The sequence below is a fragment of the Aotus nancymaae genome, unplaced genomic scaffold (genome assembly GCF_030222135.1).
Source record: "Aotus nancymaae isolate 86718 unplaced genomic scaffold, 86718_ANA_hifiasm-v0.15.2.pri h1tg000041l, whole genome shotgun sequence".
In the NCBI taxonomy this organism is placed as follows: domain Eukaryota; kingdom Metazoa; phylum Chordata; class Mammalia; order Primates; family Aotidae; genus Aotus; species Aotus nancymaae.
This window is the reverse complement of record NW_026988455.1, coordinates 12151292-12177505: the sequence shown is the minus strand read 5'-3', so window position 1 is coordinate 12177505 and position 26214 is coordinate 12151292. Positions and strand designations below refer to the sequence as shown.

Below are 26214 nucleotides of genomic sequence, written 5' to 3'. Positions count from 1 at the left end.
GGACTACACAGTACAAAGCTATAGGATCCTAGTGGGAGACTTCTTAAGGCAATGCCCACAAACTCTGCTTGGGTTCCAAAGGACCCTCTTTCACACACCTGCTCTTTCTCCCCATGGATTTCCATGTATGATTATACTCTAGCTTTGGAAATGCAATAGAATGCAGTGGTTAAGAGGCTGTTCTCTGAAGCCATACTACCCAGGTCCATATTCTCAGCTCCACTATTCATTAGCCATGTCACCTTGAGCAAGGGACCTAACCTATGCCTCAGTTTCCCTATCTGTAAGATGAAACTAATGATAGTACCTATCTCATCAGATTGTCCTGAGAATTAGATATGAACTTGTTTAATATACATGAAGTATGTGGACAAGTCTCAGCACTCAAGCCTCATGTTATAAGGAAGGGCGATTATTATTCTGGGCCTGGATTAGAAACGGAAAAGAAAAGAACATATGAGAAACAATGATGTCCCAAAATGTGACTAACTACTTGCCACCAATCTGAATTCTAGAGTTGCCTTGTTATCTCATTCAACATACATTTATAAAAACTCTTTACTGAGCAGCAACCATCGTGAAGGGTCAGGTGATACAAGGACAGCAGCAAGGTGGAGGTGGGAAGGCAGGTTCTTGTTCAGTACACACATACTACATGTGTTTGAAAAATTAAATGTGATTCCATTGTATGGTACTAAATGCTGGGTATAAAGCAGTGAGCAACAGGCACAGATCCCTCATCTCATAAAGGTTTCATTCTGGTAGAAGAGATGGATTTTAAACAATCAGCCCAGATCAAATATAATAATAAATTGTGTCATAATTTATGAAAGAAAAATGCAGGGTGCCAAAGGGTACACATCAGAGGGAGAAGGAGTGTTGTGTCACAGAAAGTCATGCGACTAGAAGGACAAACAGAAGTTATCCAGGCAGAGTCAGGAAGATATAGTCCAGATGTAGAAAACAACATGTGCAAAGACCCCACAGCAGGAAAGAGCTCATGTTCAAAGAGCTAAAAGAAGGCCGGAAGGTCCATTAGATAAAGGGTGATGTTGAGGGCAGGGGAAATGATTACAAGAGGAGTCAAGAGAGCTGGAAGACACATGCACTGCCATTATTCTACAGAGTGAGGAAAGAACGTGGTTCTTGGGTCTCTTCCAAGTCTCCCATCCTCCACACTTTCTAGTTACTTCATATTGAAAGGATGAAACTGAAAGTCTTTTAGCAAATCAAGATAAGGAAAAGCACTTAAGCTGCTTACTTATATAAGACAGTAGCTTAAAAATATCTCTGTTCACGCAGTGGGTATTGCTTCAGAGGGTAGCTTGGTCTTTCAATGATATAATTTACTTCAGACGTAGAATCTTCCTACGACAAAAACAAATCCAGCAATTATATTATCCATAACATAACAGAGTGGATGATACCCAGATGTGTAGTTTTGCATGTAAGAGGTCTGTGCATCCCATTTATGCTGTATATGGGGTTCACTATATATGTGTGTATGTGGAGTCTTTCTTTTTTTTGTAGAAGCGAGGTCTCATTCTGTTGCCAGGCTGGTCTCGAACCTCCTGGCCTCAAGGGATCCTCCTTCCTCAGCATCCCAAAGTAATGGGATTACAGGTTTGAGCCCCAAACCAGGCCTTTGTTTACATTTTAAAGAGATTCCTTACTTGAAAAGGTTGGGAATAAAGCAAGGCCAATGACTTTGCAAAAAAGAAGTAAAATAATTCACTACCCCCATGGTTAGGGTAAACAACATTTAAGTGCCATCCTGCAAATCTAGCATATGCTAGTACTTAATAAGTCAAGACTCGTTCAACTACATGGCATCATTAAAGTCAGCCACTGGGGGCACTGTTACCCTTTATTTAAATTCTTTTGACCTGGTGAAAGGCCACTTAGCTGTGTATCTGAAGCAGTGACAGAGGACTGGGAATATCTACCAATGAATTAGAAGCACTCCCCACACCTCCATAAAAGTCATACAGCCAAAACCACCTTATTAAATTTAAAACAAGTTTCTTCCAGGTTGTGGCCTTACAGAGCTCACACATCCAACTGTATTCTTCCCTGGATTGGGAGTCATGTGTGCAGGGAAAGAGAATGCTCTGTGGGCCTGTCTTCTCTTAGTCTTTTGAAAGGACCTCTGCTTGATGACTGCTGCGAATCAAATTAGCTACTACTTTTCCATCGGATCCAAGCCCCACTGTCTCATCCTCAGGGAGCCAGATCTGACTCCCAACCAAGTCAAATATCTGCTACCATTCACTCTCAGGACAACAGGTAATCTCCTCGGTAAGCCTCACAATTTTCCACTTACTTTTGTGGTTTTTTTGATTAATGTCTGTCTCCCCGACCAGACTGTAAGTCCCTGTTCCCATATTATTTAGTGAGCAAATATCTAGTTTTATAAGAAAGTCTAACCTTGTTTTTGTGCTGCTGAGCTCTGTGGGCTGTCAGAAGACTGCATACCCTCTCATGGATATTCTTCCATGTGGACTGAGAACCAGGATGGAACCTGCACAACAGATGGAACAGAGTGTAGTAGTAAGCATCTACCAAAAAAGACACTTAAAGTGTATGACAATATGGACTGATATTTAAAACTTAATCATAAAAAACAGCAGCATCCAAAATGGTAAACGTAGTGTGATTTCAAAGTCTTTCTTAAACCTACCCATAGGGAAAGCACTGGGGAATAAAAACTGCTCAGATATTAAGAATTTTTTGTGTTTCTATGTGTGGCTGAGTGATTCTTTTCTTCTTTATACTTTCCTGTGTTTTTCAGATATTTCTCTCATGAACAAACCCTACTTTTACATTTAAAATTTTAATCCAAAAATTTTTAATATAAAACTTAATCCCAGTTGCTGTTGTTTTAGGGACAGGGTCTTGCTCTGTCACTCAGGCTGAAGTACAGTGGCATGATCATAGCTCACTGTAGCCCTGAACTCTTGAACTCAAGCAATCCTGCAACTCCAGCCTCTCACATACAGAACACCAACTAGGTACATATTACCATGCCTGGCTATTTTTTTTTTTTTTTTTTAAGATAGGGGCTTGCTATGTTGCCCAGGCTGGTCTCAAACTCCTGGGCCAAGGGATCCTCCCACCACAACCTCCCAAATAGCTAGGACTACAGGTATGCTCCACCATGAGGAGCTAATTTTAAAATATTTTGTAGAGACAGTGTCTCCCTGTGCTGTCCAGGCTTGTCTCAAACTCCTGCACTCAAATGATCCTCCTGCCTCAACTTCCCAAAGTGCTGGGATTACAGGTGTGAGTCACTATGCCCAGCCCCCAATCCTGGTAGGATAAAATCCTACCACCAGGATTTTATCTTATATCTCATTTTCTTTAGGCCACCCAGACTCCAAACTGAACCACAGGTTTGATAGTCTCTTTCAGTTCCCCAAACATAGAACATTTTCTACCTTCCATATGCATTTGGCAATGCTATTTGTTCCCTCTTCTACTTTCCAACCCCTCTCACTACTCTTATTAACTCCTACCCACCCTTCAGAGCTCAGTTCAATTGTTGAGTTCTCAGCAAATCCCTTCTGAGCCCTCTCCTGCAGAGTAGGTCAGCTTCCCTGTTATACGCACTTGCGGTTTCATTTATCTATACCTCATTAATATCACTTGCACCAGTTGACATTTTGTCATTATTTGGTTAGTGGCGGTCTTTACTCCTAGAGTGAAATTGAGACTGAGAATCTTTGCTTAATAACTCATCCCAGGACAGAATAGGAACTGAATACCACAGTAAGTATTTAATAAATATTTCTTGGGTGACTGAATTCATTCTCTCATTCATTCATTCATCCATTCATTTGTATTCAGGATAGGGATGGTTACCAAATCCTAAAGTCTGAGGTATAACTAAGCTAAAAGTGTACATAGCAATTTAATAATGAAAGGCACAGATACTTTTTTCTAAAAACACTCAAAGAATTATAGCCACTTGGGGTCAGGCGTGATGGCTCACACCTATAATCCCAGCACTTTGGGAGGCTGAGGCAGGCAGATCACTTGAGGCCAGGAGTTCCATACCAGCCTGGTCAACATGGTGAAAACCCATCTCTAATAAAAATACAAAAAATTAGCCAGTGTGGTGGTGGTACATCTGTAGTCCCAGACACTTGGGAGGCTGAGGCATGAGAATTGCTTGAACCCAGGAGGCAGAGGTTGCAGTGAGTCGAGATGGCACCACTATACTCCAGCTTGAGCGACACAGGGAGATTCTATCTCAAAAAAATAAATAAATAAATAAAAGGAAAGAAAAAAGATTCTCTTTAATTAATGTACAGTAAACACTGGAAATGACAGGAACATCTGGAAATTTAGTTGTTACTATGGCTACCATACGAATGACCGCCCTGTGCAGCTGCCCTTCTGCTTGGCTGGTTCCGGCCCACATCCAGGCCTCCATTCCAGCTCTCTCTGCAACAAGCATGTTCCACTGGTTTCCAGGGAAACAAGACCAAGAGTATGAATGAATCTACACAAATCCATTGCCACCCCAAGAAAACTCATAGCAAATGGAAGCACCACATGAAGCATTGCCCATGTTTAAGACTCCATACATTATTTCTACGCTTCTCTAAGAATTTTTTTTTTTGAGCCAGAGTCTCATTCTGTTGCCCAGGCTGGAATGCAGTGGCACAATCTCAGCTGACTGCAACCTCCGCCTCCCAGGTTCAAGCAATTCTCCCGCCTCTGCCTCCCGAGTAGCTGGGACTACAGGCATGCACCACCATGTCCAGCTAATTTTTGTATTTTTAGTAGAGACAGGGTTTTGCCGTGTTTGCCAGGCTGGTCTTGAATTCTTGACCTCAAGTTATCTGCCCACCTCACTTCCCAAAGTGCAGAGATTACAGGAGTGAGCCACCATGCCCAGCTTTTCTTGAAGAATGTTTAAGAGGAAGGAATAGAAATATGTTGAAGCTATAAATAAAGCTATCATTTAAAAACAGCCACCAGCAGCTGGATACAGTAAATGTTTTTTCATAGGTCTAGAGTAACCAGTACCAAAGTCACTCCTATATTTGTTACCATTATTGTTACATGCAATTTATTTTACATCTGAAGATCTTGGAGACTGATGAGTCAACAGATGGCAGCAGGACTGTGCCTTTACTACAGCCTTCTCCATGGGATCTACCTTCTCCTCGAGCAACGTGGAGGGAGAGGATATGCTGAAGGGGCATGACACTATTCAGATGGTGGATATAGGGAACAGGCGTGGCAGTGTTCCTCCCTCCTTTAGTACTATCATTGTTCACTCTGATAAAGCCTTTTTTACTTCTTCCATTAAAAAACTTGGGCTGACTCTCATTCCGAAATTTAACTCCCAATTCGTCCCTACAAGCTTGGCCCTTACTGAGTTCAGCTACAGAAATGCAACAGGTATTCTCATGCACCCTTGTGATCTGGGCACAGAGAAAGTGGTCCTGATAGTGCTGGGGTAGAAAGAACAGCGAGTGAGTGGAGGCACAGTGCTGACAACCCCCAGTGTCCCAGGAATCTGCCCCTGTGATCACTCTAAAGCCAACGGGCAATGAGTTCTTCTGCAAGAATAGGAAGGGCACATCCCTCATTCAAAACAACCATTTTTAAAATATTATCTTCAGGGCACTTCTTTGGTGTTAAGGTGACCAGCTGTCTTACTTTACCTGGGACTCAGGGGTTTCCCAGGGTGTAAACTTTCAGTACTAAAACCAGGACAGTCATGGGCAAACTGGATGGCCTTTCTGTGGTTGTGTAATTCTTTGTCGCTGATAATCATGGCCTATTTACAAACACATAGTCCAACTAGGTCCCAAGTTACCAGTTTAGAGAGACTTTGAGCACAAAGAATTTTCTGCCTCATCAGAGACAGTCAATAAAACTCTGGTCTGCTGCTAAGACTCATCTTTCTAAAATCACTTGTGCCTACTCCTGTGACTAACATCACAGAGCACCTCACTCCTTCCAAGCAAAGCCCAAACTCCTTAGGTCACCCAACAAGGTCCCCCTCAGAACTTTGAGCCCTGGCACCTACTTTCTCCCAAACTCATCTCACTGCTGGAAGCTGGCAGTACCGCTGTCTCCCATCTATCCTCACTCACCTCCATGAACCCCATCATAATCAAATCTTCTCCCTTCACGGCCACAAGAAAGCATCACCTCCTCCATAAAACACTCTGGAAGTACCACCTTCTTCTTTATACTCCAGTAACTTTTGTTCCACAATATTCACAAAGTTCTGCCTTGTAGAAAGCTCTTTGCATGCTTTTTTATTATTATTTATTTTTTATATCTTCTGCTAGGTTGCAAGTTTTCAGAGATCAGAAGAAACGTCTTAAATGTTAGTGTTCCCATTCCAGGCCTAGCAGATTGAGTATCAATCCTGCTTTCCCTCTTAACCACGAATTTCATGTGCTCCCCGCCCACATACTCAATTCCAATCCCAGTTGATTCTGACTCAGTAAACATGAGGCAATTCTTCTTTTGGCCAGAGTTGAGAATTGCTGGCCTGCTGCATAAAGACACTCAGGAAAGGCTGGCTGAATGAATGCATAAACTATCTAACATGTATTTAAAGAGAAAAGAGGCCTTCTCAGATCTCTCTCCTGATGGAATTAATTTCCTCCCACTCTGTCTTTCCCCTGCATTTGGATTGTACTTCTGTTAAGTACCTACCACAATCTATCTCATATTCAGTGACGTGGCAGTATGTCTGCCTTCCTGTCTAGTGTGTGGACCAGTGAAAAGCAGAGATGTGTCGTGATGGTGTCTACTGCCCATAACAGTTGACCAGTAACAGCGTGCTCAATACAGTCTCTCAGAAAAGCTTGCTGTACTGACTTTAAGGAGTTTGGGAGATGTTATATATACAAGGCAGAGGGACAGAAACCATGGCTATCCCCAGTTCTGGCAGCCGAGAAGCATTTTATGTCTGTAAGAAGATAGATCTTTGATCATAACACTCATTTTATTGTATTTTATTTTATTTTAAGACAGCCTCGTTACCCAGGCTAGAGTGCAAAGGTGCGATCTCAGCTCACTGCAACCTCCACCTCCCAGGTTCAAGCAATTCTCCTACCTCAGCCTCCCAAGTAGCTGGGATTACAGGCATGCACCATCATGCCTGGCTAATTCTGTATTTTTAGTAGAGATGGGGTTTCTCCATTTTGGTCAGGCTGGTCTCGAACTCCTGATTTCAGGTGATCCACCCACCTCGGCCTCCGAAAGTACTGAGATTATAGGCGTGAACCACTGCACCCAGCCCATCACAGCCATTTTAAAGATGAGGAAACTGAGGTCTAAAAGGTTGAAGCCAAGCACAGTGACTCATGCCTGTACCCAGCACTTTGGGAGGCCAAGACAATTGCTTGAGTCCAGGAGTTTGAGAAGACCCTGGGCAATACAGTGAGACCCCATCTCTAAAAAAATTAGCCAGGCATGGTGATGTGTACCTGTAGTCCCAGATACTCAGGAGGCTGAGGCAGGAGGATTGCTTGAGCTGGGGAGGTCAAGGTTACAGTGAGCTGTGATTGTGCCACTGCACTCCAGCCTGGGTGAGAAAGCAAGACCCCACCTCAAAAATAAAAATTAATTAAAAAAATAGATTGAGTAGTTGTGTGAAATCACCCAGCACTTAGAGACACTTGAACACTACAGCCCACGTCTCCTGACCACTGCCAATTGAAAGTTCTTTCCATTCTTCGTTTAAAACCAATCCTCTACAAGTCTTTAAATCTAGGATAATCTCCTGTGCTTTGACAATCTGCTGAATTCCAGGCTGGTGGCAAAAGCATAAGACAGGAGGGGACAGAGGCCAGGCACAGAGAGGGGTGTAAGTGTGTCTCTGACCACCTGTCTCTGTGTGCCAGAGCCAGTTTTTTAAAAATCTATGTTGTATTCTTTTCTTCTAATAAAGTAACTAATCAAAAGCTCACCATATATTAATTGATTTTATTAAAATATTTGATCTGACGTCCTTAAATCCATGATTTAACATTTGAATATAAAGTTATTTTGTCATTCTGAAAACACTAAGAAGGGATTGCCACTTTCTTAGTCTACCTCAAAGTTAATATAATTCCTGTAAAAATTTCAGAGCTACTGTGATTCTGGGATGTATTTACTCTGAGTCTCTTTGCAAGCAATTGTGTTATTTTAGTATGCAAAGTTTGCTTCTTATTCTCGTCACTAATAATGCAGAGAAAAGTAGATTGGCATATCCTTCATCCAAAACAATGATCTTATAAATATTATTTTCAGTGTCACTTCCCTGAAGTTAAAGTAACCAACTGTCCTGGTTTGCCTAAGACTCAAGGGTTTCCTAGAATGCAGGCCTTTCAGGGCTAAAATTAGGTAGACCCAAGCAAACCAATGGTTCCTTACTCTACTAGAGAGTGCAGTTTAGCAAAAACTATTTCTGCTCTTACTCTCTGACCTGCACTCCAGACATATGCAAATGCATTTTTATTGTTTGTGAAAATAATGTAAACAAAGAAATCATGTCTAAAAAAAGATTATACACCCATATGTTAACAACATTTGTCTTTGGGTAGTAGGACTATGTGTAATTTTTTTCTACTTCTTTTTTTTTTGTAATTTTCAAACTTCCTGTAGTGAACATTTTTGTACTGGTAAAATAAAAAGGTTTAGCTTTTAAATTTATGAAAATAAAAATGGGTATCTAAATACTACCTATGTCAAAGTTAGTTGTCTATCCAATTTATAGCAAATATCCTGATATATGCTTTCCAGAGGCAAGAGAAAAGGCTCCACTCTGACTTTTGGGTAGATTTTTAAAGAAACAACCATTTTTTTCATATCAAGGTGTCACCAGCTGAATATTCCTAAGAAAAGAAACTGATGAAATGACCTGGCTTTACCCCTGCCAGGCCACAATGTACTCTTTAGGCAAACAGATGGGTGCTTGCCACTGACCTTTCTCGGAGAAGGGGCTGATCCAGGGGGCCAGGAGATCTGGAAGGCTGGGAGGTAGAAAATGAAGCTTTCCCATGGAAATTGGCACCCCCTTGTTTACTGAGTGAGGACTTTCCAAATTTACTTGAATCTAAATGTGATGATGACTCACTTCTTAAAACAATCCGTTCATCTGGCTCTTTGATAACCTGAGTGACAATGCACGTTATTTAGTTGTAATTTTGCTTCTGTTTGCTTAATTTAGAGCTGGGGATGGGGTCGGACAAGGAAGACAACTAGGGCTAAGATGACAGAATATTGGCCCAGGGATGTCCTACAAATAGAAGAGGGTCTGGAGCAGAGAATACTAGCGACAAAATGCTCAGGAGTTAAGACTGAAGAAAAATAACCAAAGGTCTGTATGTTTGGGATATATTAATAAACCAAAATAAACTCATGTTCTGAACTTTGATTTCTGGGGACTAGGGATTATTGGGTCTGGGAAGAATATAATTTTAACAAAATATTTAAGCACTATGGCTTAAGAAATATAGTAATTTCATTTTCTTTGCATAAATCTATTCTCATGCTGTGTCAGAGAAATTTGAAGCTTCACTTTGACAAACCAATCAAACTTCAAGAACAAGTGATTTGCCACCTCTATGTATAAAGGCATTTGATTAGAGAAAAAGCAATGAAAATAACTACCAATAAAGTAGGTATTGGGTATACACACACCCTCCTTGGTGATTCATCCTACTTATATAAGGGGCACAAACCAACTAACCCCAAAACAAAGTATAACATGGCGTCTGGACACATCTTCATGTAAACACTAAACTACAGCAATTCCACCTAAGCAGACTAACTAGAAATATCCACCACTGATTGGAAAAAGCACAATATTTGATATAAGATAGCTGGAAGTAAATCATTTTACAAATTCTACTTCTAAAATTACCTTTATGTTAGCTGCAAGGCTGTCAAGAGAAGAAGCTACAAGAAAGAGGAATAGGTGTTTCAATGACTCATTAATACCATTTCACTTTAAAACTGCCATTATATTTATTCAACAGCAGTACAAAAATTTTAGACAATGAATGAATTATTTAAAAATTTAAATGTTCCCTTGTAAATTACACTATCACTTCTAAGTCTCCCTTGAGAGGTCAACAATGAGGCTTTATTTTCAATGACAGCATATATGGAAGGGGGAAGGGTAAAGCAAGTCTAAAGTGAATGTGGAAGTTCAATAACCCTTAAGCAGCCTCAAAAACTCATATCTGAGCTGTGCCCAAAACCTGAAAGAAAGTACTGTGGTCTAATATAAAATTTATAAACTCTGCCTCCTCTGCCATTTTCTTTGGGTTTCATGGAATCCCATTTATGCAGGAGCTCTTGAATATATTTGTCCAAGATAGACACAAATGTTAAATTGAGACAACAAATATGTAACGGCTTGGAGAAACATAGAACATAGCAAAAACGGAAATCATTATGATGACCCTCAATGATCATGATAGGTAAGTAGACCTAATGCTGGAGTAGGGTAAGGCTGACTAGGAAATTAAGTACGAAATACATACAGGGAAAGTGAAAACTAGGTTGGACTTTTCCAGGTTGATTAAAAAATGTTTTTAAAATGAGTATTTGTAAGGTAATGGTAAGGTCACCATGGCTTCCCCCAATGTGACCAGGACTCAGGCAATGACAAGGGACTTTTTCTGGACTGCTGATCCCCCTCCCCATGTCACTGGTAGATATAAAATGAGATTTTTTAAAAGTCTGACCATTTTCATATCCTTTGGGCATACACATATGTATGTGCCACCTTGTCCCAGGAGCTCTCTTCTCTCCCACCCCCAGCTAGGCAGAGAATTAGCAATGCTAAGGCCCTTTCAGCAATAGCCACAAACCTGCCCTGTGGCCTTATAACCTCCTTCCTACTGGTTTTGAGCCCTTCCTTTCACAGGGGGGGCTTGCCTTCATTCCCTTGCTTCTCAAAGTGCAGTCCATGGACCAGTAGCATCCATATCACCTGGAAGCTTATTAGAAAAGGAAAATCCTAAGCTCCACGTCAGCCCTACTGAATCAGAATCTGCAGTTTAACAACAGCTCCAGGTGATTCAAATGCACATTCAAGTTTGAGAAGCACTTCTGTGTTCTACCTTAGGCCTGGATGAATGAGCTGACAGGTGACCTAAGCAAGGGTCTGGCTTGAAAGCTACAGGGATTCCAAGGATCTGAGCCCAGAGGTTTGAATGTCTTCTCTAAATGTAGGTAGGTCAAAAACTTGATATGTAACCTTTACACACATTGTAACCTCTCTGGAACCTTAGTTTTCCACCTGCCAGGATTAAGAAAAGACAAAGGCCGAGACCAATGTGATATGTGAGTCCCATCACAATAAAGCCTGCATTAAACCCAGCTTGTCCTCCCCAGGAAAGGACATTTGCTGTTGCCTGATTTCTCTGCAGTAGGGAAAACAATGCTGCTTTATAAGCTACACAGGTGATTTTCAATTCAAAGAACTTAAATGCCATAGGTAATGAAGCACTTTCTGCTTCAAACCCTGTACTCTGTCCTTGGCCAGCTGCTGTCAAACAGCCACCACAGTCTAAGAACACTAGCTTAAGTCACCATAAGAGACTTAAAAGTAGCCCCTAAAAGTATAAACCTTTAAGTCTAAGATAAGAAACTCTATTGTCAGGGATGGCAATAGATGGAAAGTCCAGTACTACCAGCAGGCAAAAGAATGGACTGCCACCATTCCTTTCCAGCCTAAGAATTTTGATTAAGTTCAGGAATGACTGATCTTCACTGACACGACCTTCACTACTGCCATGATTCATGGATTTCAGTCAAAAGCCTACAAGGGATTCCTTAACCCACTGACTCTCAATGTGTAGTCCAGGGATCTCCTCCAGGGGTTCCCAAGACCTTTCAGGAGATCTGCAAGGTCAGACTGTTTTCATAACAATACTAAGACATGATTTGCTGCTTTCATTCTTATTCTCTCATGACTACACAATGGAGTTTTCCAAAAGCTACAATGATGTCATGGCATCACCATTTGGATGGCCAATGGAATGTGTGCTAGTCTATTCTTGTATTTTAAAAATTTATCAGTTTTAGCCGGGCGCAGTGGCTCAACCTGTAATCCCAGTACTTTGGGAGGCCAAGGCGGGCGGATCACAAGTTCAGGAGTTCAAGACCAGCCTGGCCAATATGGTGAAACCCCATCTCTACTAAAAATACAAAAAAACTAGCTGGGCCTGGTGGCATGTGCCCGTAGTCCCAGCTATTCAGGAGGCTGAGTCAGGAGAACTGCTTGAACCCAGGAGGCAGAGGTTGCACTGAGCCAAGATTATGCCACTGCATTCCAGCCTGGGCAATAGAGGGAGACTCTGTCTCAAAAAAAAAATTTTATCAGTTTTAATTTCTAACATGCTAAATACTGATGTTATCCACATCAAGAAAAGCTCTTTGGGCTCCTCAAGAATATTCAAGAATGCAAAAGGGCCTGAAATCTAAAGGAGAACACCCTGCCTTCACCTAACTGCTTCAGATAGAGTTGGCTTCCCGCCTCCTTCGCATGAAATCTTCTAAAGCAAATATTACATCACCTGTTCACCATCAATATCCTGTTTTTCTCCATCAAGAAAAATGGAAAGTCTTATTTATTAGGCATCAATGGTGACTTTGCAAGGAGTTTGCAGCAGGACAAGTTGTACCTTGCTTTCCCAGCCCCGCTAGGGAACGACTGCAACCACAGCTCACTCAGCATGCCTCTCAGAACCGTCCTCTCCAACGGTAAGGTGAACTCAGACAGGAGCTTCTCAGCTGACTGTGCTTTGTGGGAATACTGGCCTGGAAATTCCACAGCTGGCAAGTACTTAGGAATTAGGCCCAAAGTTCCCAACTTAACCTGTGATTCCTCAGAATGAAAGAGTATACATAGGACACGTTTGTGGCCATAGGGAAACGTACAGGAGTAACAAGAAACTCGAGTACCTCTTCTCATTGGAAACGGAAAGTCTGAAAACTTAGATTTTCTTCTAGACCTCCTCAAATGATGCTCTGAAATATTCTCACCAAAGGGCTTTGCACTGTCCACCTGAAAGTAAAGGAAAGAAGTAAGACTAGAATCCACTGTAGCTTCTAGAACCCTCCCCTCATTACTGGTAATGACTGTCTCCCCTTCAATCACACAGTTGTAAAGAGAAGGCTGCAAAACCATCTACATCACAGTCTCCGAGTGTGTCACATGTTATGCCTTAAAGGAGAAACTGTCCTTCATTGAGGCAAGAAAATTGAGGACACGGGCTAAATATTAGCATAAAAAACTAAAGTTGGACCCACATTATATTCCAACAACTGGTAAGGATCCCACACAGAAAGAGAGCAAGTGAAGCTTTATTTCACAATCTCGTAAAATAGGACAGCATTCCACATTCCTTAAACACTATGAGTAGTGCTGGCCTAAGTGGGGTCCTCACTGACAGCAACGAATTCCCACAAGATGACATTTCTACTTTCCACATTTGTTTCTGGTCTCAGTGTCTACATTCTTGGAAAAAGAATAATGATAACTATATTATTTTACCTATGGTGACTGATCATATTTTCCTAAAGAAAAATTGGGTAACATGATCTGCAAACAGGTCAAAATACTTGAACTAGGGACTCTTCTAAAATATCTACAATATAGAGTTGCTGAATCTTTTTTACTTTGTTTACTTTCGTGTTTTTAAATTTTAATAAGGCAGGTTATAATGTTACTTTTCATTCTACTTTAATACACTGACTTGAATTTACAGTCTTTACAACATCAGGTTTTCCAAATTTTAATGCTTCCACTTAAGAAAATATCACATATCCAAAAATCTAACTAAATAGAAAAATTATGTAAAATCATTGATAAAAGAGCTTGACACATAGAAAAAGCTATATAAGAATTTGTCAAATTAAATAAGTATCAAGCAAGTTTTAATCCCCTAAGAAATCTACCAAGATTTTAAGGTTACTTAGTTCATAATGGCATGGACTAAAGTTGTATTTTACAATAATTTGCATCAAATGAAGTAAATCAGATTTATTTTCAATAAAATGAAATAAATGAACTCAATTAGATATTTTATGGTGCCATGTTTAAAGACTGGTCGTGAGATTTTTAGCCAGATGTCATTACCCAGGCCTCCAAGACAACAGCTGTTGTATATTTTTTGTAGGTAGCTGTTCGGCAGTTTCTAGCCAAACAGCTCTGTTCTACCTGCAAACCAACTCTACATACAGTCATCTCAAAAGCACCTTCACTTCAAGACTTACTACACTTCACAGTCTCTGTCTAATACACAAACATTACCAGGGGTGGCTTTAAAACAAAATAGCAATGTAATGATACTATCGACAGTTAACATTCTGGAGAATAAGTCATTAATTAGAACATGAAATGGTGTTCATGTAGACTATGAAATAATACAGAAAATTTTTAATATACTGTTATTTGAAATATATAGGAAAATTAATCTATACATACAGTAAAATTACAACTTTGTGGAAAAAATAAAGCCTATAAATGCAAAAATAAGGCAGATAAATTGTGTCAAATTAAATCAAACAATGATTTTATTATACTGGTGAACCAATGGATAATTTTTTTCTTGAACTCTTCTGTGTTTTCCGTTACTTTTATAGTAGCAAAAAGATTCTAGGCTGGGTGCAGTGGCTCATGCTGTAATCCCAGTACTTCAGGAGGCTGAGGCGGGTGGATCACCTGAGGTCAGGAGTTCGAGACCAGCCTGACCAACATGGTGAAACCTCATCTCTACTAAAAATATAAAAATTAGCCAGGTGTGGTGGTGGGCACCTATAATCCCAACTACTCAGGAGGCTGAGGCAGGAGCGTCACTTGAACTCAAAAGGCGGAGGTTGTAGTGAGCTGAGATCATGTCACTGCACTCTAGCCTGGTTGGCAGAGAAAGACTCCGTCTCAAAAAAAAAAAAAATTGTAAAGAGACTAAGAGAACTAGTGTGATTAAATTTGCCTACTACTACCTGAGGGCAAAATCTAAGATGACTTTAATTAAGGGTTTTGAGTATGCCACAACATTGCTTCTTCCTGCAAACAAACTTTTCTGGCTTTTCAAAGTATGGCCACTGAGCATCAATCTCATTAAGAAAATTCAGGAGGCTAAGTCAGGGGAATTGCTTGAACTCGGGCAATAGAGGATGCCATGAGCCAAGATCATGCCACTGCACTGACAGCCTGGGCAACAGAGCAAGACTCTGTCTCAAAAAAAAAAAAAAAAAGGAAGAAAACTCAGGCAGTTTTCTTTAAAACTGATGAAGCTTTAGTTTTGGATTAATACAGAGTGCATGCCAACCTTTGTTATGTGTCTTCAACCTCTGTCAGTTCATTGACTCTTCGGGATAATAGCAAGTTATCATGTATAGACATTATACTCTGTTAATAATTTCCAAAAATTAAAAATAGGGATGGCTGACATTTACTGAGCAAATCCCCTGTAAAGGTACCTTTCTAGGAGTTTCCTGACAATGATCTAGGAAATTAACATAATTTAATCACAATTATTCAATTTGAAGTCCCTTTTTATTTAATATTACTCATTTGTTTTTATAGCTCAACCTTCCTTTATTCCACTCTCATCCACATCCTCATTATTGCAAAATACTCTAAAAAATAATTTTAGGCTCACGTGTCTAACAACGAATGGAGGCTTGCTTCCTCCAAAGATTTTGAAATTATTTCCAAGGTTCAACTGAGCTGGCTGGTCCTGGAAGAAACGCCTGGAAGAACATGGAGAGGGAGCCCGGGCTTGCATGCCTTTGGGCAGTCTATTGAGATTATTCTCCTTTGGTTTCATCTTTATAGTATTTAATATTGGTTCATGTGATGTAAATAAAGGGCTTCGTGACTTATGTCTTTCTTCCTGAAACAAACAAAAAAGAATATTTTTTAAAATAAACAAAGAAAAGAAGAAAATTCTATCAGAATATAACTGTATTTAATTGAACTTTTACAAATTAAAGTAGAACACTGGACATCTCAGATATATAAAACACAAACTTAAGGAAGGACATTTCTCTAATTGTTTTTCCTGTTCAGTTTAACATCAGTAGTATTTATAACTTGCTAGTATAATGTATTCAACTAATTAACAGTCAGCTTCATTTATAATAGGGGAAAGTTAGAAAGTGTCAGACACCTCCAATAGATAGATGATAAAGAATTTGACACACACACTGGGGTCTAGCAATTTCACTTCCAGGAATATATTATAAGGAAATAACTATGGCTATATGTATATCTACAAAAATGCTTATGATAGTTTAAAAGTAGAAATCAACTGTATTAGTGAGTAAGCAATTGCACTCACTTGCAAATCCACCTCAGCTATATGAGACTGGTCCAGGGACTCTACAAACCCTTTTTGCTTTTCCAGCTGGTCTCTGTAGCCTCTGCCACTAGAGGGTGCTAGAGAAAGTGCAAGGCTGGAGGAGCTATGGTGACTGGCTACTTTCAGTTTTGCATTCTATTCCTGTTAGCATCATTCCAGCAACTGTTCGCTTGACGGCTGCAAATGGCTCCACATTACAGCCTTTCCCCTATTATGCCAGAACTAGCCCCACTGCACCCCCTCAGACATAGCATCAGCAGCAGCTGGCCAAAGCCCCCTGTTCAGATTTGCATTTAGCACCACAGGAACCTTCCTCCAAGCTCCTGTGGCACCAGCAGTGAGCAGTGACCCTCCATAGAGATCTGAGTCCCAGCTCATCAGAGTCCCACCTTTGAATTAATGAAGAAGCATCCAGGAAAACAGCCCCTCTCCAGAGGTCTGGGTCCCATTTCTGCAGTCTCTTCTTTAAGCTTCTGTGTTCTTCCTGACCCAACATCTTCCCTTTGTTTTCTCAGCCCTAAAGGTGGAAGCTGCTTCCTGCAGTTACTCTGTCATTTCAGCATTCCCCTTTTATCTTTCAGTCTTCCAACCCCTGTTTAGGCTTTTTTTTTCCCTTTTTTTTTGAGACAGAGTCTCACTCTGTTCCCAGGCTAGAGTGCAGTGGTGCGATCTCGGCTCACTGCAACCTCCTGATTCCCTAGTTCAAGTGATTCTCCTGCCTCAGCCTCCTAAGTAGCCGGGATTACGGGCACTCACCACCACGCCCAGATAATTTTTATATTTTTAGTAGAGACAGGGTTTCACCATGTTTGCCAGCATGGTCTTGATCTCCTAACCTCCTGATTACCCGCTTCGGCCTCCCAAAGTGCTGAGATTACAGGCATGAGCCACTGCACCCCACCAGCAATTTTTAAAAATTAAATCTTTCTGTTACAATCACAAGTTTGGTATGGTTTCCTGACTGGACCCTTACTGATATATCCATTAAGTGCTCAACAAAAGGAAAAGAATGGCCAAATATATTATAGTATTTCGATATGGAATACTAGGAAGCCATAAAAAACTGTCTGGCATAAGAATACTTGGGGACATGAGAAAATGTTCATGATAAATTAAATGAAAAAAGAAGGGTACATTCCAAAGCCACGATGTCTTAGGGAAAAAAGAAGAAAGAAGGGTACAAAATAATATGCACTGCATCGTGATCTCAATCGTTTGTAAAAGTATGTATGTGTGTACAGAATATACTAAAAAACATTAATGCTGATCTCTAAATGGCAAGAATGAGACAGAGTTTTTTAATTTTTGGTCCTTTTTGCTTATTTATCTTTGTTTTCTAATTTTCTAAAATAAAGTGATATTTTGTTTTAAGAAAAATACAGACTGAATGTGGTGGCTCATGTCTGTAATCCCAATACCTTGGGAGGCTGAAGCAGAGGATCTCTTTAGGTCAGGAGTTCAAGAAAAAAAAAAAACCTATTTGTTTAAAAAGTTAACACTGAAAGGAAGACCTATACTAGGAACAGAATTTAAATGGTAGAATGGAAGAGAAAGAAACACTGAACAATTGCTATAAACACATCACAAATAAATTGGTGAGAAGATAGGATAAATAAGGATAAACCAAAAAGCAGATAATGCCTTCCTTAAAATTAATCATTGGTCTCCCATTATATGAGTTATTATGCTGAGAGGCTTGATAGATTTGTACAGTTTATTGGCTCTTCTCATTCAATATCTCTTAACACACAGCCCACATTTTCAAGGTCTTTTCTATGACCATACATGGGATCTGGGATAAGCATTTTGTTTCACTGACAGGTTTTATTCTACCCTGTCCCAAAGTTTCACACTCTACCTTTATTTCTTCTCCATCTCGTCTAGAAAGGATTTTAAACAGCAACAACATTGTATACAATAAGGTAAAAGCAAAACAGAAAGAAATTGGGGTGAGAGGACACTAGGACTGAAGAAGACAGTAAAATTGAGGTAGTAGACACATGGATGCCCTAAGACCCATCACGCTTACCAAAGATGGACCATGAATACAACTCCAAGTGTCAGCCTCAGCAAAAGAAAGATGGCCCCATGTTTACTGCAGCACTATTCACAATAGCCAAGATTTGAAATCAACCTAAGTGTCCATCAACAGACGAATGGATAAAGAAAATATATACACACAATGGAGTACTACTCAGCCACAAAAAATAATGAGATCTTGTCTTGTAACAACATGGATGGAAGTTGAGGTCATTATATCAAGTGAAATAAGCCAGGCACAAAAAGACAAACATCACATGTTCTCACTTATTTGTGGGAGCTAAACATTAAAACAACTGAACTCATGGAGACAGAGAGTAGAATGAGAGTTACCAGAGGATGGCAAGGGTAGTGGGGGGTGGGGGGGATGGTTAATGAGTATAAAAAAAATAGACTGAATAAGATCTAGTATTTGATAGTACAACATGGACTATAGTCAATAGTAATTTAATTGTAAATTTTAAAGTAACTAAAATAATATAATTGGATTGTTTGTAACTCAAATGATAAATGTTTTAGGTGATGGATACCCCATTTACCTTGATGTGATTATTACACACTGTATGCCTATATCAAAATATCTCATGTACCCCATAAATATACACAGGTACTATATATCCATAAAAAAATTAAAATTTCTGGCTGAGTGCAGTGGCTCACATCTGTAATCCCAGCACTTTAGGAGGCAGAAGTGGGCAGATCACAAGGTCAAGCCATGGTGAAACCCCATCTGTACTAAAAATACAAGAATTAGCTGGGCGTGGTGGCACACGCCTATAGTCCCAGCTACTCGGGAGGCTGAGGCAGGAGAATCACTTGAACATGGGAAGTGGAGGTTGCAGTGAGCCAAGATCGGGTAACTACACTCCAGCCTGGCCACAGAGTGAGACTTGAGACTCAGTCTCAAAAAAAAAAAAAAAAAAAAAAAAATTTAAAATTTTTATTTTATTTATTTATTGTTTTTCATTTTTTTAGATGGAGTCTCACTCTGTAACCCAGGCTGAAGTACAGTGGAGCCATCTCGGCTCACTGCAGTCTTGACTTTCTGGGCTCAAGTGATTCTCCTAGGTCAGCCTCCCAAGTAGCTGAGGCTACAGGTGCATGCCACCAAGCCCAGCTAATTTTTGTATTTTTGGTAGAGATGGGGTTTCACCATGTTGCCCAGGCTCTTCTGTAACTCCTGACCTCAAGTGATCCACCCGCCTTGGACTCCCAAAGTGCTGGGGTTACAGGCGTGAGCTACCACGCCCAGCCTAAAATTTTTTAATTTTTAAAAAAGAAAGATGGAAACTATTGTTCCTAAGATCAAAAGTAAAAGTTGGTCGGGCTCAGTGGCTCACGCCTGTAATCCCAGCACTTTGAGAGGCCGAGACAGGAGGATCACGAGGTCAGGACTTTGAGTGAGACCAGCCTGGCCAACATGGTAAAACCTGTCTCTATTAAAAATACAAACATTAGTCCCGCGTGGTGGCAGGTGCCTGTTTTCCCAGCTACTCCGGAAGCTGAGGCAGGAGAATCGCTTGAAACCGGAAGGCGGAAGTTGCAGTGAGGGGAGAACGCAACATTGCACTCCAGCCTGGGCGAAAAAGCGAAATTCCGTCTCAGGAAAAAACAACAACAACAAAGTAAAAGTCATAGAACAACAACAAAAGCTAAGTAGCTGAGTTGTGATTTTAGCTTTGGAATAACCTTGCTTCCAACTATATCATGCTACCAAACATATGTGCCAAACATACTCTAATATGACTGGCTGAGCAAACAGTTTGAATTACAGAAATTCAAACCTACTAAAAACTTTCCAGGTTTCTTCTTGTTTAGTTTCATGTAAACTTGATAAACTCAGTTTGGGCAAAAATTCTTTAAATTTGAAAAAAAAAAAAAAATCCGGTCATTTCTATCTATCACTAGATTTTTTATTGTACTTACAAGAAATCTGTTTCTGTGCAGAAACACACATTCTCTGATGGCTGTCCTTGTAGAAAACTCTATTTTGGGAGCAATGCCCTAAAAATAAAAGAGCATAAAAAAGCAAATAAAATTACTAGAAACAGTTATTTGGCCATCTCATTCTAACTTGAAATCATACAAGAACCTAACTACTCTTCTATGTGGTTGGCATAATCCACACACATTATCCAAAATATATCTGTAATAAAAATAGCTAAACATTTACGTAGCGTATATTATGTATCAGAGCCAGGCCTAAGTCATTTGTACATATTAACTCATCTACTCCTAACACAACCCCATGAGGCAGGTTTTATAATAGTATCTCCTCAACTAAGACACAGTTTTAAGTAACTTGTCCCTCTAGTACTAAGTGCTGTTAATTGAACCCAGGCATTCCAGCTCCAGTGTCCATGATGTTAGCTACTCTATTTAAAACACAGGAACATGGAATCACATGAGATTACCTAGGGAGAGGTGTGAATAGAGAGTCTTCCTCTTTACCTACCTGCTTTGAAAAACTTGCTTTATATCTCATATCAGATACTTATATTTATTAGATCTAATTCCAAATTCATTTTGTTTCATTGATTTGATACTTCTATTTTTTGCCCTCAGTACCATTTGTCTAAAATATTGTGTTTTATATACATATATGTATATATATATACCCTATCCTGTTTAATTCTTATAATCCTATAAAGTAGGTATAATTATTATAATCATCGTATTTTGTAGATGACAAAACTGAAAAATGGCCAAACACTAGAAACAATCCAATTGTCCTTCATGGGTGAATAGATGAACTGTGGTGATTTACGTAATAGAAGCTACTTGACAATAACAATGAACAAATGACTGACACACACAACTACATGGATGGATCTCAACAGCATTCTTCTAAGTGAGAAAAGCCAGTCTCAAAAGGTTACAGACTGTATGATTCCATTTATGTGACATTCTCAAAAAAACAAAACTATGGTGATGGAGAAAAGACTAATACTTAGGGTCAGGGGAAGGGTGTGCCTATAAAGAGGTAACATGAGGGGCATTTTAGGAGTGATGGGATTGTTCTATATCCCGATCATAGCAGTAGCTTTACAAATCTATACATGCATTAAAATTTATAGAACTGTAGGCCAAAAAAGCATCAATTTGTTGTATAATAATTTTTAAAATACAATTGCTTTCCCTCCAAAAATGAGGCTTAAAGAGACATTAAAGCAACTTTCTGAAATGTACAAGGCTTATAAATGGCACCACAGGGACAGGACCAGGATCTGACTAAATTACACTGTCTCCCTGACCCCATCAACTCACCTGTGGCCCCTCTTCATGACCTCTCTGCTCTACTCTCCCCCAGAAAACACCACTTGGCCAAGTTACCTCTTGCCCCAAGGCACCTTCCTTCTCTTCTTTTCCATCCAAATTTTGCCCATCTCTCAATGTCTGGTCTCACTCTAATTCCTCCAAGTAAGCCCATAGTAGTCTCTCCCTCCAGCCTCTAATATTTCATTTTCATTTATAAAATTTATAGTCAAGGTGCTTCCAAAAAGGGTTTACCCCAGCTAAAGCCCTCGAAGGAAAAGAAGTCGAATTGGATGCTTATTACATGTGCTAAGTGCTATTAAGGATTTCCAGAGGCATAATCTCATCTAATCCTCATATAACCTGTGTAGTAGACTACTGTATCCCCATTTTACACAGGAGAGAACAGGCTTGGAGAGGTTTAATAGTATGCCCAATGTCACTCAGGTGGGTAGAGCCAGGATCTGAAACTCTGCTGAATGCCAAACTACCTTCTTTCCATTTCCCCATGCTACCTCTCGAGGGGCCTTGTCAATCAGCTAGTCAGCTTGTTTCCTGTGCATTCATTCATTCACGTGCACCTATCCTGTCTATACAAGTCCTTACAGGTACAACCTATATCCTTAACTCCTTTTTATTTTGCCTATAGAATGCGCAGTATGCACACAAGAGTGCAAAGCCTGGATGGCAATTCAAGGAAACGTTTTTGGGCATATAAACACAAGGGCCAAGATGCTACACAGAGTCAGACAATGCAAAGGAACATTTGATAAAGAATATACAATAATATGACTAGCACAGCCTCATCTCCTGTTAATGAGATGGCGCACATGAAGAAGGCAGGGAGAGTTCCAGTGTCCACAGTGCTACTGGTAGAATCACAAGACCCTCACACGTGTGTCAAGTTCCAGGTCTCCCATAGCCCAGTGGCCTGAGCCTGAAAACATCATCTCTCATGCCACAGACTTGTGCAATCTTCTCATTGCCTCATAGGGAGACAGTATTAACCCTTGGATGACAGCACAATAAATAATAACAACTTATATTTATTGTATACTTAACTATCAGGTATTGTGCTAAATACTATATATTACCTCATCTAACACTCACAATAATCCTATAAGGGATGTACTATTACAGTCCCATTTTACAGATGAGTAAACTAAGGCACACAGAGATTAATTTACCCAAAGTCTCACAGCCATTTATGACAAAACTGGGAATGAACCCAGACAATCTGATTCCACACTTAACCACTATACATGCAGCTGCCTAACAGATTCCTGATCCACTTTGCCTAGAGAGGAGGAAGGAAGTCCCCTGCTGGTAAGGAATGCACACACTGTAACACATTTTTGTTTATCTTATTTGACCTCCACTCCTTGCAATGACTTACTGACAATAAAGAATAATGTATTTTCTTTTTCACACAGTGCTGCTTTTAGCATAACATTATAGTTTAGAGTTGAAATTCAGAGACTATATCTTGTCCACTCTCCTTACCAATGGAATGATGGTGATAATGGTTAGGTCAATGAAAGGATTTAACGGTAGAATTTTTCTAGAATCATTCCACCAAAAAAATAAAGAATAATCTTTTTAAAATGCTTTTTCTGCTCACCTTACAAAGTCAGTATTAACCTAACATGATAATAGATAATTGTGCAATCTTCTCACTGCCTCATAGGGAGACAGTATTATTATCTTTTACTATCTATTACCTAATAGATGAGACAGTAGTATTATCTATTATCTAATAGATGAGACTAGATACCATTGCAAAAATAAAAAATAAAAAAATTGACCTCACCAGGAAATAAAAAATACTGTTAAAGTATCAAGTGAAATAAAACAACAAAATACAGAAATACAAACAAAAAGCCACATTCTAGTGGAGGAAATAAATCTAATTAATGAATTGATAAATTAGGAGAAAATAAAGTGAATGATTTGTCTCACGTACATGTAATTCATTCTTATTTCTTACAATACTAATGAAAAAAAATCAGATAGTGGGCTGAAATAAATATAAGAAAATGAGCATCTAATTCAAGGACATGCAAAGAAAAAAAGAAAAAGAAAATGAGCATCATTCAGTGAGTAAGAGCGCAAGCCCTGAAGCCAGACAGGCCAGCATGAAAATCCCTGCTCCATCGCTCACCAGTTCTGTGACCCTGAATACATTTCTGAAACTCTTTACACCAGCTTCCTTCTCCATTAAAGTGGGGAAAGAATAGCTGCCACCTCACAAGGTGGAGGAGAACTGAATAGGATGATCCATGTAATGAGCTCAACACACTGCCTGGTATACAGGTAGAACACAGTGAACATCAGCTTTTTTTTTTTCTTTTTTGAAACGGAGTCTCACTCTGTCACCCAGCTGGAGTGCAGTGGCACGATCTCGGCTCATTGCAACCTCTGCCTCCTGGGTTCAAGCAATTCTCCTGCCTCAGCATCTGAGTAGCTGGGATTACAGGTGTCTGGCACTACGCTCAACTAGTTTTTGTATTTTTAGTAGAGATGAGGTTTCACCATGTTGGTCAGGCTGGAACATCAGCTATTCTGAAAGTGATGGCTCTTTTTTGTGGTATCTTGGAGGTAATCAGCTAATTGAAGATGAAGCCGAAGGCCGGGCGCAGTAGCTCATGCTTGTAATCCCAGCACTTTGGGAGGCCAAAGCAGGAGGATCACCTGAGGTCAGGCATTTGAGACTAGCCTGGCCAACATAGTGAAACTTCATCTCTACTAAAAATACAAAAATTAGCCGGGCATGGTGGTGGGTACCTGTAATCCCAGCTACATAGGAAGCTGAGGCAGGAGAATCACTTCAACCCTGGAGGTGGAGGTTACAGTGAGCGGAGATGGCTCCATTGCACTCCAGCTGGACGACACAGCAAGACTCTATCTCAAAAAAAAAAAAAAGTTGAAGCTGAATATTTCCTTTCCAGTCACTGGCTGCGAGAAACTCATTGAAGGAGATGATGAAAGCAAACTTCATACTTTTTATGAAAAGCATATGGCCACAGAAGTTACTACTGAGATGCTCTAGGTGAAGAATGGGAGGGTTATGTGATCCAAATCAGTGGTGGGAATGACAAACATGTTTTCTCTGTAAAGCAGGGTGTCTTGACCAATGGCCATGTACACCTGCTACTGTGTAAGGGGTATTCCTGTTATAAACCAAAGAGAATTGGAAAAATAAAGTACAAATATGTTCAGGGTCACAATGTGGTCACCAGTCTGATCATTCTCAACTTGGTTATCATCAGAAAAGCAGAGAAGGATATTCTTGGACTGACTGACTCTATGGTGCCTTGTCACCTGGAGCCCAAAAGACCTAGCAGAAAAGATTACACTTTTCAATCACTCTAAAAAAGATGATAGCTGCCAATATATTGTAATAAAGGCCTTAAACAAAGAAGGTAAAAAATCTAGAACCAAAGCACCCAAGTTTCAGTGTCTTGTTACTCCACATGTCCTGTAACACAAATTCTGGCATATTGCTCTGAAGAAACAGACTACTAAGGAAAATAAGAAAAAGGCTGCAGAATATGCTAAACTTTTGGCCAAGAGAATGAAAGAGACCAAAGAAAAATGCCAGGAATAGATTGCCAACAGATGCAGGCTGCCCTCTCTGCAAGCTTTTACTTCTGAGTCCAGTCAAAAATAAAATTTTTTGAGTAACAAATAAGATCAGATCCCACCCTCCAAAAACCATTGCAATGGCAATTTATTTTATTTTGCTTTATAGAATGGTTGAGAGAAATTGAGTCCCTCTATCTTTTCACAAATGGTTTAAAATACAGTTTGATAAACTTAATTGTAAGAATACCTCTAATGCATGCAGGTATTTCCACACATTTAAAAACCCCTTTCTCTAATGACTAACTGCATTTATAAGTAACTATAAATACAACCTCCTACAGGTTATTTTTCTTATTTATGACCATAAACAGAGTTAACACTCAAAAAAATATAAGAAAGTTTATTTCTTCTTATCTTGATAGTTAGCTGCATGCCAGCTCAGTGTTCGTAGATGCCTTTTATTTAACAGAGAACTAGGCAAACCAAAGTAACTATAACAAAGTATCCCCTACCTGATTCTCATCAGTTTTTATTCCCTTTCAGCTTCTAAAGAGCAATCTCCCAGTAACTCGAAATAAAATAATTAAAGGCAAGCTTCTCACACATACCATGAGTTTAAATGATACACGAAGATATTGGAGAAACAAAGGTAGTTTCCATGAGATTCATTAAACTCTCAAAGATAATGAAAGCCTTGGGGTTATAGTCATTAGGAATTCTGACTAGGACAACCTTTGATGCATGTTTGCTATTTGAAGTATTAGAAGCTCTGTCATGTTAAGCTTCACAGAAACAGAGGTCCTGACTGTTACATTAAATATGTTCTACACAGTACTCTCAACAAAGTGGAAACAATAACACTTCATCTAATTATAATGATTGTAGTTCATGCGGTAATAAGAGAAAAGCTGAGTATCAAAATTTTTTATAATTCTCAAAGGTGTGGCCCTTTAAATGGAGATCATTCAAGTGATGTAAAAGTCAAGAA

General features: G+C 39.7%; 1 protein-coding gene and 1 pseudogene across 7 annotated transcripts in view; one reads left to right on the top strand and one right to left on the bottom strand.

Annotated features, from left to right (window-relative positions):
- Positions 1-26214, bottom strand: part of SPATA6L (spermatogenesis associated 6 like) — a 135388-nt gene that overhangs the window by 77868 nt on the left and 31306 nt on the right. For 3 of the 7 annotated variants that reach the window (XM_064361479.1, XM_064361478.1, XM_064361477.1), the window contains exons 7-13: positions 20313-20390; positions 15645-15878; positions 12940-13042; positions 9887-9921; positions 8947-9134; positions 2428-2521; positions 1262-1368 (exon numbers count right to left, since the gene is read on the bottom strand). In XM_064361479.1, coding sequence (XP_064217549.1) covers positions 1279-1368; positions 2428-2521; positions 8947-9134; positions 9887-9921; positions 12940-13042; positions 15645-15878; positions 20313-20390 — 822 coding nt within the window. In that variant the 3' untranslated portion in view covers positions 1262-1278. Of the gene's footprint in view, positions 1-307; positions 1369-2427; positions 2522-8946; positions 9135-9886; positions 9922-12939; positions 13043-15644; positions 15879-16735; positions 16975-20312; positions 20391-26214 lie in introns of those variants that run through there. The other 4 variants (XR_010336985.1, XR_010336986.1, XR_010336988.1 and 1 more) reach the window with 3 other exon arrangements.
- On the top strand, positions 22463-25311 carry LOC135268688 (small ribosomal subunit protein eS6-like; annotated as a pseudogene).